This window comes from Ictalurus furcatus, chromosome 25 (assembly GCF_023375685.1).
Source record: "Ictalurus furcatus strain D&B chromosome 25, Billie_1.0, whole genome shotgun sequence".
NCBI lineage: Eukaryota > Metazoa > Chordata > Actinopteri > Siluriformes > Ictaluridae > Ictalurus > Ictalurus furcatus.
Window position 1 is genome coordinate 2,983,760 of NC_071279.1, and position 12,633 is coordinate 2,996,392.

A 12,633-nucleotide genomic window follows, 5' to 3' on the forward strand; every position below is an offset into this window, starting at 1 on the left:
TTCAGTAGAGCGTCACTGTGAGAGTGTCGGAGGACATGTGGAGGGAAGACATCACCATCATCAACACACCTCATCTGTACGACCCTAAACTCTCTAATGAGGAGCTGAATCGGAAAATAAAAGAGTGTGTTTCATGTTCTAGACCTGGACCTCATGCATTTTTACTTGTGGTACAGCCTCATGACTTTACACAGAAAGACAGAAACCTACTGAGATACATCCTGAACTCCTTCGGCGATCAAGCCATAAACTACTCCATTGTGATAAACACAGACAGTGGGTTTAATACATCAGAAGATGAATTAAGATTCACTGCCATTCAGGAGTTAACAGAGGAATGTCATGGGAGGCATCACAGTTTTTCACAGTTACACGAATCGAGCAGGAGCTCAGTTTGTCAGCTGTTTGAGAAGTTAGAGAAGTCGTTTAAACCTGATGGTGAGCCTGCTGCAGAACTACAGGTTTTCCTCAAGACACAATCAAGACAAACCAGTTAAATGTAACAGGAAGTGTTCAAAGGAATAGCAAGACACTCTGCGATGCGCACACACTCAAATCTCCAAATCTCACACCAACCTACATTACCCTTAATGCACTGCACCTGAATATTAACCATTTACTCCAATGTATTTTCATATCACCTACACAAATTCTGTTAAACTTCTTTTATCTAGATAATGAAAAAGCATGCGTGTGACCTGTGGCACACCTGAAATTATACGGAATCCTGCTTCAAAGGCTCTCCGAGCAGTGAATGGTGGCAGCATTGAAACAGAAAATATACAGCCACTAATTTCCATACTTTAATTAGGATGAATTTCCATTGATCCACAGTACATAATGACTTTATTATTTTATAATCATAGAATTATGGTGTGACACCCTGGTTTTATGAGGAATTGATTAGACAGGAGGTAGGAGTGAGGAGGAGCAGTGCTGTATTTGTTTGGCTTGTATCTCTGTACTTTCAGATCAATTCGGACATCAGTCAAAAACAAGAAAACATGCTCTCATTCTCCCTGACTCCGCCCTCCATTCACAAACTAGCGTTTAACCATGCTTCTGACACAACAAACGACAAATCTTAATTTGACGCAAATCTTAACACACAGATCTTAATTAATAATCTTTAAAAATATATATTAAAATCTTCTACTGTGAGCACTTTATATACACTTAAATCAAAATTATTCACCCCCCATTGCAAATCAAGTTTATTGACAGAATGTACAGACTTTCAGCTGTTTGCGATAAACAAATGTAATTGTAACAGTTCAACACAATGAATGCTTCAAGTGTTTTTTTGCCAAATTCAACTGAAATGGAACTTATAATGACTTCTCCAGTCTCAAAATTATTCACCAGCTGAATAGAATCCCTCACAACAGCACAAGTATGCAGAGCAGGTGTTGTCCCAAGCACACTTGATCAAGGGCTTCATTAACTGCACCAGGTGTGCTTGAGCTGGAACACGTGAAATACCTGAACTGGCTAGGGGTAGAAAATGTATGAAATACCTGGAACAGGACAGAAAAAGGAAGCTGTCAATGGCTGCAACTAGATTTCTGAGAAGGCAGGGTGTGAGAAACCATCGAGTGATTGCAAAAGACCTGCACGTACACTTAGCAGAATTTTAGATATTATAAATAAGCTACTAGTCAGTAACAGACCCTCCAAAAGGTTACATTCAGTACTTCAGTGGAATTTCTGTGAACCTCTGTCTAAAAAAAAATCATAACATGTATTGTCTCCTAACTGCTGTTTTTACATTTTATTCACAGACTTGACCGCTCACCAGAAACAAGATGAGCAAGCAGTACAAGGACAGGTAAGCAGATTCTTATTCAGTCCTGGTCAGATATCAACTTTCTAGGGTTGAGCTGTACTAAAATTTCCATACCCGTGTACTGACTGACATGGCATGTTCCAGAAAAAAAACTAGGACTTAGGCTTTTGCCCTCATGGAAATTTCAGATTCTATTAACAAGCAGTTGGTATACTTATGTACAACACACACACTGTAACATTCTGAAGCAGAGCATGATTAGTATGCAGTATTCCAGCATGATAATGACCCCAAACACACCTCCAAGACGACCACTGCCTTGCTAAAGAAGCTGAGGGTGAAGGTGATGGACTAAACCCTATTGAGCATCTGTGGGGCATTCTCAAATGGAAAATGGAGGAGCACAAGGTCTCGAACATCCACCAGCTCCGTGATGTCATCATGGAGGAGTGGAAGAGGACTCCAGTAGCAACCTGTGAAGCTCTGGTGAACCCCATGCCCAAGAGGGTTAAGGCAGTGCTGGAAAATAATGGTGGCCACACAAAATATTGACACTTTGGGCCCAATTTGGACATTTTCACTTAGGGGTGTACTCACTTTAGTTTCCAGATGTTTAGACATTAATGCAGGGGTCGGGAACCTTTTTGACTGAGAGAGCCATGAACGCCACATATTTTAAAATTTAATTCCGTGAGAGCCATACAATATGTTTAAAACTAAATACAAGTAAATGTGTGCATTTTATATAAGACCAACACTTTTAAAGTACAATAAGTCTCTGAATTATTTTTAATAACGTTGTTATGCTGTTGCTAACCAATGATGAATAAAGTACTTCTTACCATTAATGCGACTTCTGGTGCTGCATGGTTTTGCTGTTGGCTTTGTAGTCTGGTTGATACGTGGTGAGGTTAAGCTTCATGCAGGCGTTGAGACTTCCATCCGTTAAACGTGATCGTGGGTTGGTCTTAATGTTCTTTAGATGTGAGAAAGGCTGCCCACATGCATACATAGAGCCAAACATTGTCAGTACAGCAATACTCACACGCTGCAGTGTGTGCTATGTGACGGGAAGCGCGTTCCAAGTTTTGACAATCAGCTGGTCCTCGGGTTGAAGTTTTTTCATTTCTCCCCACTTGTGTTTGCTCGCCAACTCTACTTGCTGTCGTGCAGGTCTTTCCAAATCTTCATTCAGTGACTTGAACTTATTCACCCACGTGTCTGAGGGCTTCAGGTCAGCAGCTTGCAGCTCAAAATCTCTGACGGAGACACCGGAGATGTAACTCAGGTCGGCGCTGTCCACTGCACACTCGTGTGGATGGGTGATGAACTTAAAAAGACGAGTGTGCTCACGAAATTCTCCAAAGCGCGCTTTGAATGACTGCAGGAGATTAGATGTGAAGCCCGCGATGTAGTACGGCGTGTGTCGAAGTGCCACTTTATATTTGACCGTTTCATCGATGCAATTTTATCATTGCATATTAGACACACTGCAGAACCTGCTCTCTCCACAAAGGCGAATTCCTCTGTCCATTCCTGCTGAAAAGTACGATACTCATCTTTTTTTCTTTTAGCCATCTTCTTCGATAAAAGGGTTTCTGCAATTAGCTAGCTGACTACTTGATTAAAAGGAGGGTTTTAATCAAAGTTTACTTCCTGACCTCACAACGACCCGTGTACGTTATGCATTATCCAATAAAAATTTGGTGTTGTCCCGGAGGACAGCTGTGATTGGCTCCAGCCACCCGCAACCATGAACATGAGCGGTAGGAAATGAATGGATTGAAATACATGAGAATGTTTTATATTTTTAACGTTATTATTTTTTTATTATTAAATATTTGTCTGCGAGCCAGATGCAGCCATTAAAAGAGCCACATCTGGCTCGCGAGCCATAGGTTCCCGACCCCTGCATTAATGGCTGTGTGTGGAGTTATTTTGAGGGGACAGCAAATTTACACTGTTACACAAGTTTACACTGTTACACCCACACACACACACACACATTGTTAGATATAATGACTAATCAAATAACATAAATAATATTTACGGACAGACTGAAGGCTTTTCTGGTGATTTGCTCTTTTTAAATGACCGAAGCTGAAAGTCCGCCCTCTGGCTGATGTGCGCATGCGCGTTGTTGTTATTCTCTGTTGACTGCGTATTTCTCAATCTGATGTCACACACTTAGGGAGTCCGGCTCTTCTCTCAGTATCTTCATGTGGAAACCAGATCATCATCAACAATGAGGCGAGTAGGTTTTCTTACTCCTATCTGTGACTCTTTAACAATAATAATAATAGTAATAATAATAAAATTCAATGACTGTGTGGAATCTTCTCTCTGACTATTTAGTAAACAAGATAAAATTCAGAAGGACTTCCTTCTTCCGGATCTCAAAAAAGGTAAATGTTTATAAACATGTCTACGACTAAACTCTGATGTTAAATAATATAAATAAGCGTCGGTGTGATGTGTGGTTGTGATTAATTCTATGCTTGTTTAGATGGGGTGAAGCTTTATCTCCAGAAGATCAGAAAAGTTGCTTCAGATAACAGGGGGTCAGAGATTAAACTGAAAAAGGTAGAAGAGTACAGTTTCAAGGTCGGAACTTTGGAAGAAACATCGTACAAAGATGAGCCCGACATGGTCGATGAGTGGGAGCAGTTCTACCTCCCAGAACACATGTTCATGGAGGTGATTGGTGTTTTTGAGGAGTTCCCCTGTTGCTCCCCCAATGGTGATCTGGTGCTGATGGTGTGTGAGGACGAGAAGGTGTTTGCTTTTGAAGATGAGACGCTGCATCTCGTCTCAAACAACCTCGAAGAGCTGTTTAAGAACGGCCTCCAGTTTCCAGGAACCGAGCAGTATTACCGTGGGCAAACCTTTGAGGACATGGTGAGTTCATCACTGTTTCTCATTTAAATTCACACTAAATGAACTCTTTCATGTAAAGTGTCTACACTTATGGAGAATCAATTCGAGGCTGTTTTTAAGAAAAGATGCCAAGTGTAATTTAACATAAACCAGAGGCTGTTTGTCTTTCTGAACACCTCTGATAGATCTTTACAAACCTTTTACACAATATCACAGATCAAATTCTCCAGTGAGCATCTTTGTTTACTATTTTATTTAATTTAACAGTTTTATGTTTAGCAATTACAGTGAATTGTAAATAATAACCTAATATAAAAATGATATAATTAAATATTATTTATTTAAAAAACATCTCGGTGCAGACTCTTTAATTAATGCATTTTATCTTTGTTTTATTAAAGATAAGAGTTTAGTTTGTTTTTACCTCCTTAATCAGATGCGTCATGCAACAGTCTCAGGACATATATATTTTTAACATCAACAATATCACTTCATGTTTTTTCTTAGACTAACTTTACAGGAAAATATCATTTCTGCAATTAAAACAAGTCAAATAAAGTGCATGAAAAGGTTAATGTAACTTCTCAGGAGCAGGTTATTCTGTACATTCTGAAATGGGGGTTAAATATTGGGATTAGTGGAAGATTACCGTTATGTTTAATGTAAATGTACAAGGTTTAAGCGTGTGAAACTTTGCTGATAAATGCTGCTTTTTCGTGTCTGTCTGTAGACCGAAGAAGATTGGGACAGGGTGAGGGAATCAGACGGATTGAAGGAGAAGAGGAAGGAACACCAGGAACTGCTGGAGAGTATGAAGGACTCCTTTCTCAACAACCTGAACATCATCATGGGGAGAAAGCGAGTCGTGGTGAGAAATACAGAGTGGTGTTTACTGAGCTGTCGCTATCGCTATCGGAGATATAAATAATTATAGGCCAGAGTACGCCTAATAAATCTTTATTCAGCGTGTTTCATGTATATTTCACAACACAAAGTGCTTAACGACCGACCATGGAAATAACCATTTCAATTATTTCTTGCAAATGTATACATTTTTATAAATATTTTATTTCTTATTTTATTGCTGTACATCGGTGAGCACTCTAAGTTGTACAATATAAATGTTTTTGTCTTTTAAAGTGTCAGGACCACTTTAAACTTTTAAAAGTGACTAATAGGCAGAAAAGTAAATAAATAAAAATGTAAAAACTAAATCAATCGTCACTGATGCACATATAAGGTGTGTGAGCCTTTTTATATTTAAGATAACAAAGTAATGCTTCACATGACCTATAAATTATATACATTTACCATAAATACAAGAAACAAATCGGAAGAAAAAATGGACAATTACTTTTATTGATGCAGTTTAACTGTCTGTAATGATGATGATGATGATGATGAGCACTGTAATTACTTATATTTGTCTGTGTTTCTCTACAGCCAATCCCTGTTCCTGAGGGAAAGCCATTGGTTTCTGTTTGAAACATGCAGTAAGATGGGTTTGGATCACATGTGTGTGATTTATTTCCTGTGTCTCTGTAGAGTTTAGCTAAGCCCTGAACCTCACTGTAAAATCTCACTGATGTCCCACATGGTTCAAGGAAATTAATCAGAGAATCTTGTGTTTGTTATTTGATGTGTTTCAGTTGCAGTTTAAAAGCAGGTGTGTGTGTGTGTGTGTGTGTGTGTTAAGTTAAATACGGTGATGGGGTCCATTATGACATCTATTTGAAGTCCTAATTGGACATAATTGCTCATATTAATACTTCACTGAGTGCATTATAAAGAGTTTAGGCATCAGAACAGATTTATTGATGCAAAGACCATAAAATACACACACACACACACACATTGCAATCCATATATATATATATATATATATATATATATATATATATATATATATATATATATATATGTATATATATTAGTTAAGGAAAAAAGTATTTGATCCCCTGCTGATTTTGTACGTTCGCACCAACTGTTGTCACCTTCTCACCAAGCTGTTGGCAATGGTCTTGTAGCCCATTCCAGAGTATGCTCCTAATCTCAGCTCATTACCTATATAAAAGACACCTGGGAGCCAGAAATCTTTCTGATTGAGAGGGGGTCAAATACTTATTTCCCTCATTAAAATGCAAATCAATTTATAACATTTTTGACATGCGTTTTTCTGGATTTTTGTCAGTGGGCAAATGTACAAAATCAGCAGGGGATCAAATACTTTTTTCCCTCACTGTGTGTGTATATGTATGTGTGTGTGTGTGTGTATATATATATATATATATATATATATATATATATATATATATATATATATATATATATATATATATATATATACATTAGAATCACTGCAAGTATGTAATAAGTCATGACCCATGATTTTTAAAGAAATGTATAAATTAATTATAACACAATACACAACTAAATCCAGTAAAATAATAATTTATCAGTCATGAAAGATTTACACCAAGTTACTAGTTTAATTTGTACATTTCTTGGTGTACAAGGTGTTATGACCCAGTCTAGGGTGAGGCCACACAGTGCAAGATAAGGCAAGGGGTTAATGTGTGTAAGGTGGAGTGAAATGAGTATCGGGTGCCCTAAGATTCTGTCATTAATGAAGCACACACACAAATTCCCCAAAAATACTTCCTCAATGTGAGCTTTCTATCTGGAAAAGAACATACTAGCTCCCTGCTATACAATATAAACCCTGTTCAAGTCTACATCATAATGAGAAGCTTTGTGACTTACTCGGTCGAGGTCCGAGCCTCCGGGACAGGAGCAGCCTTACGCCTCAGACTTACTCTTTGGTCCAAATAAAATAATGAAAGTAATAAACTGTAGTCTTAGTCTATCATCGAAAAAGAGGACTCTCTAGTCCAGGGATCTCAAACTCAACTTACCTGGGGGCCGCTGGAGGTAGAGTCTGGGTGAGGCTGGGCCGCATCAAGTATTCCAAAAACAGTACAATCGATCCAATCTTCTTAATCTTTAGTAATAACAATTCAGAACATGCAGAACATGAATGGTTCTTCAGAACATGCTTCTCTTACTTCCTCCAACTCCTTGCTGCCAGAGACTTGGCAGCGCTTCCTCTTACACAGCTGAGCCACATTTGCTTGAGGGAGGAAGCAACTGAAACCCTCAGTATGGCTCGATGCTCATCTGTAAGCCTGGACGTGAACTTTGATTTATTAAAGTTCATAGTGGAGAAGAGCTTTTCACACAGATAGGTGCTCCCAAAAAGGCACATGATTCGCTTGAACATCTTGGAAAGCTCAGGGAACGTGGGGGGCAATTCTCTCATAAATTGTCCAAGCTTGTCTGTTTTTCCACTCACCTCCCTGAACTTGGCTTTGAGTTCAGAACTGCACCGCAGGTCAATTAGCTCCATCTGAAGCACTGGGGGGGCATCTTCCACATCGAAGGAGAAGGGGTCAGCAAAAATTTGAAACGTGGTTCTATGCGTCTTGAAGTCTGCAAACCTGTGATCAAATTCTTCCTGTAGCTTTACAGTGGTATCAGCATACTTCTCACCACTGAATGGTGTGCTTGAATCCATGAGCGCCTTGCATGCTGGGAAATGGCAGAGGTTTGTCTGAGAAAGCTGGGCTTTCCATAACACAAGTTTTGTGGAGAATGCTCTGACATTGTCATATGCAGCACTGACAAGCTGGCCCTGGCCTTGTAACTTCTTGTTCAGTACATTCAGTCAGTGAATGTGTCAGTGACGTCTGTGCTCTCATCAAGAGCGACTGAGTATGAATGGAAATGTTTAGCTTTCTCACACAGTTGATCGTAAATGTTACCCGACAGGTCAGAAATGTGCTCTGCCACTGTGTTGGCTGAAAGGCTGATGTTGCTAAACTGACCTTTCTTTTCCGGACAAACTATACTTGCAGCCTGCAACATGCACTGTTTGATGAACTCGCCATTGTCGCGACGGGCAGAGAGCCGGCGCACACAAGAAGGAAATCACTCCTTCTCCAACTGCCGCACCGGCACGACATGGGCAGCTTCGTGCCGAACATTCCGCCAGCCGGAAGGACCGCTGTGGTGGGGCGGGACTGACGCGACGCCGGCCAGCGATTGGCGGACCCAATGGAGAAATTCCACCACTCAGGCGACGGCGGAGGAGGATAAAAGGGCGCGCTTCCGGCTGTACGGGAGAAGAGAAGACCGTAGCGACAAGACAGACTCCGTGCGTGGTTTCCAGCGACATAGCAACTCGCAATCACCGAGCACGACGGTAACCTCACGCCCCACGCTAATCTCTCTCTCTCTCTCTCTCTCTCTCTCTCTCTCTCTCTCTCTCTCTCCCCACAAAAGGTGCAAGCGCGACGAGATCGCCGGGTGGTGAGAGTCCCGCCTACGGAGGACGCCGGCCCGGGAAAACCCTCGCCCCCGTCTGGGGAATCCCGCCTCCGCCACGAGTAGGCTACACCGGCAGTCACACTTCCACAAGCCCCGCACTCATCCCCTCACAACCCACTCACTTCACCCTTGCACCAATAAACCACCGTTTGTGAACGTTCTTCTGCCACCTGTGGGTCTGTACGCCACCCTTCCCCGGGCTAATTCCTCACACTGGTGGAGGATGCAGGCATAGTACAGACTCGCCTACCATAAACGTAAAAAAAAAACGAGAGAAAAAAATAAATAAATAAATAATAAAAAAAAACGAGAGAGAGAGGAAAAAAAAAAAAAAAAAAAAACAAAACCCCCCCCCCCCCAAAATGGACCACGCCCTGCGACACCTGCTGGAGACAAGCCTCCAGCAGCACGCTGTGACGCAGCAGCTCGCCGAGAGCCTTCAGGTCGCCACACAGACACTGATCGCCATGAGGACTGAGACCCCCGCCGCCTCCGTGCCTCTCCCCGACGCAAGTAGCGAGACCCGCCGCCTACTACCCCCCCTCGGCCCCGAAGAGGACCTCGAGGCGTACTTCGAAGCCTTCGAGAGTATCGCCCGCCGGGAGGGGTGGGACCGTGACGACTGGCCACGCGCCCTTGGTCCACTGCTCACGGGAGAGGCCCGAACAGCCTACTATGCCCTCGAGCCGGAGGAGGCCACGGACTACCCGGCGATGAAGGAGGGAGTCCTGGCATGGTGTGGCCGAACCCCTGGCCAGGCTGCTACTGAATTCCATCGCTGGGTTTATCGACCAGGGGCCCAACCACGTTGCCAGATGAACGCCCTCATCCGGACCACCAAACGATGGCTCCGGCCGGATCGGCATACCGCCTCGGAGGTGGCGGAGAAAGTGGCGGTCGACCGTTTCCTGAGGGCGCTACCCCGGGCAGAGAGACAGGCCGTGGGGGCACACGCCCCAACTACGCCCCAGGAACTCCTAACTGTCCTGGAGCGAACCTTGGCCACCCTGGAGCTCGACCCCGGGGAGCAGCAGCACCTCGATCGGCCCCCCGGTGCCCCGGGCCCCCGGTCCGACCGCCAGACCCGGCCCCGCACCTGGAGGAACCCCCAGAGGGCGCCCACTTGTGAACACCCCCGAGACGAGCCCATGCCTACAGAGCCGGAGAGGGAAGCCGCCCGGCTGCTTACAAAACCATGGCTGGCAGGCTGCGCCCTCCATCAGCAGCAACCGCCGGAGGCGCCCTCCTTGACGGTGTGGGTCGAAGGGAGACCGGTAACCGCCCTGCTGGACACCGGGAGCACGGTGACCCTCGCCCGGCCCTCCATCCTGCCTGAGGAGCGCCGCACAAGGGGGACGCTCACCGTGACCTGCGTCCATGGGGACACCCGGGAAGTCCCCTCAGCCGAGGTCCAGATCCGGGGCGAAGCCGGCACCTGGCCCCTCCAGGTCGGAATCGTCCCCGAACTCCCCGTGCCCCTCCTCCTGGGACGAGACTGGCCAGGACTCCTGGTGGTACCGAGAGCCGAGCCCCGGAGATTGCGGCGACGTACGAAGGGGACCCCGGCCCGGCCGGCCTACCTGGCCCAGGACGACGGAGAGGCCACCACGGAAGGTAAGACCCCCCAAGCTACTAACCCTCTGTCGTCTGTCTTTCCCCAGGTGAACCGAGAGGGGAAGTTCGGCCGGGAGCAGAAGGAGGACGACCGGCTGAAGCACTGCTGGGCTCAGGTACGGGTGATAGAGGGGATCGACCAGAGTCCAGACCTGAGGCTCCCCACATCGTACTTCCTCGTCCGAGGGGGGCTCCTCTACCAACGGGCCTGCCGCCGCGGGGAGCAGGTGGACCTACTGGTGGTGCCCCGACCCAAGACGGCCGTCTTATTGCACCTAGCCCACACCCATCCACTCGGCGGCCACCTGGGGGCCCGAAATACCCTGGAGAAGCTGCGGGACCGCTTCGTGTGGCCCGGGATGGATGCGGAGGTCCGGGCCTTTTGCCAACAGTGCCCGCAGTGCCAGCGCACGGCCCCGCGGAGGCCCCCGCCGGCGCCCCTGATCCCCCTGCCCATTATCGGTGTCCCGTTTGAGCGAGCGGGCATGGATCTCGTGGGGCCCCTACCCAAGTCTGCCCGGGGCCATGAATACATCCTGGTCCTCATCGACTACGCCACGCGGTACCCCGAGGCGGTGCTGCTCCGCAAGGCCACCTCGCAAAACATCGCCAGGGAGCTGGTACTCCTCTTCAGTCGAGTGGGGATCCCCAAGGACGTTCTGACCAACCAAGGTACGCCTTTTGTCTCGAAGCTAATGGCGGATTTGTGTCGTCTGTTGCAGGTGAAGCACCTCCGGACGTCGGTCTACCACCCCCAAATCGACGGGCTGGTCGAGAGGTTCAATCAGACCCTCAAGCGGATGCTGCGCCGGGTGGTGGACGAGGAGGGAAGGAACTGGGACCTCCTCCTCCCCTACGTACTTTTCGCCGTTTGGGAGTGCCCCCAGGCGTCCACGGGTTTCACGCCCTTCGAGCTCCTGTTCGGGCGGCGCCCGCGGGGATTGTTGGACGTGGCCCGCGAAGCCTGGGAGGAGCAACCATCCCCCTTCCGCTCCGTCGTCGAGTACGTGCAGGACATGCAAGCAAGGATTGACAGGGTGGGCCCCATCGTCCGGGAGCACATGCACGCGGTGCAGGAGGAGCAGAAGAAGGTATACAACCGCCCCGCACAGCCCCGGGAATTCCAGCCGGGGGACCGGGTCCTCCTGTTAGTGCCCAGCAGCGCCTGCAAGTTCCTCGCCCGGTGGCAAGGTCCATATACCGTCCTCGAGCGCCGGGGCCCGGTCAACTACCGCCTGCAGCAGCCCGGTAAGCGGACGGACGAGAAGCTATACCATGTAAACCTGCTGAAAAAGTGGGTGGAACCAGCCCCGGTGGTGTCGGCGTTCGCAGCTCAGGACTTGGACCGGGGCAAGGGTACCTTGGTCGGCTTAGGGGAGGACCTCACCCCCGCCCAAAGACAGGAGCTTACCGAGCTGATCGACCAGTTCGCAGATGTGTTTTCGGCTACCCCGGGGATGACCCAGCTGGTCCAGCATGAAATCAAGACTCCTCCCGGTGTAGTGGTGAGACAAAGGCCCTACCGTGTCCCCGAGGCTCGGCGCCAGGCCATCGAGGAGGAAGTCAGTCGCATGCTGCGGGACCACGTCATCGAGGAGTCCAGCAGCCCCTGGTCCAGCCCCATCGTCGTCGTGCCGAAGCCGGATGGGAGCATGAGGCTATGCAACGACTTCCGGAGGCTGAACCAGGTGTCAGAGTTCGACAGCTACCCCCTCCCCAGAGTGGACGACCTGGTCGAGAGGCTGGGGAGAGCCCGATTCATATCGACCCTGGACCTCACCAAAGGCTACTGGCAAGTGGCGCTCGCACCGGAGGCAAGGCCCAAGACGGCCTTTAGCACGGCCACCGGCCACTGGCAGTATCGGGTTCTCCCCTTTGGGCTGCACGGGGCGCCCGCCACGTTCCAGCGGCTAATGGACATCCTCCTGCGGCCCCACCGGCAGTTTGCAGCGGCCTACCTGGACGACGTG

The 12,633-nt window shown here is 47.1% G+C and overlaps 1 protein-coding gene across 1 annotated transcript; it reads left to right on the plus strand.

The window, feature by feature from the left end:
- Positions 1-440: 440 nt before the first annotated feature.
- On the plus strand, positions 441-9,356 carry LOC128600985 (uncharacterized). Its single transcript, XM_053613815.1, has 8 exons — positions 441-461; positions 1,782-1,828; positions 3,978-4,036; positions 4,142-4,191; positions 4,293-4,684; positions 5,394-5,531; positions 8,565-8,876; positions 9,005-9,356. Exons 3-8 carry the CDS (start codon positions 4,032-4,034, stop codon positions 9,110-9,112), a joined length of 1,005 nt encoding a protein of 334 aa, XP_053469790.1. The 5' UTR covers positions 441-461; positions 1,782-1,828; positions 3,978-4,031; the 3' UTR covers positions 9,113-9,356.
- The last annotated feature ends 3,277 nt before the right edge of the window (positions 9,357-12,633 follow it).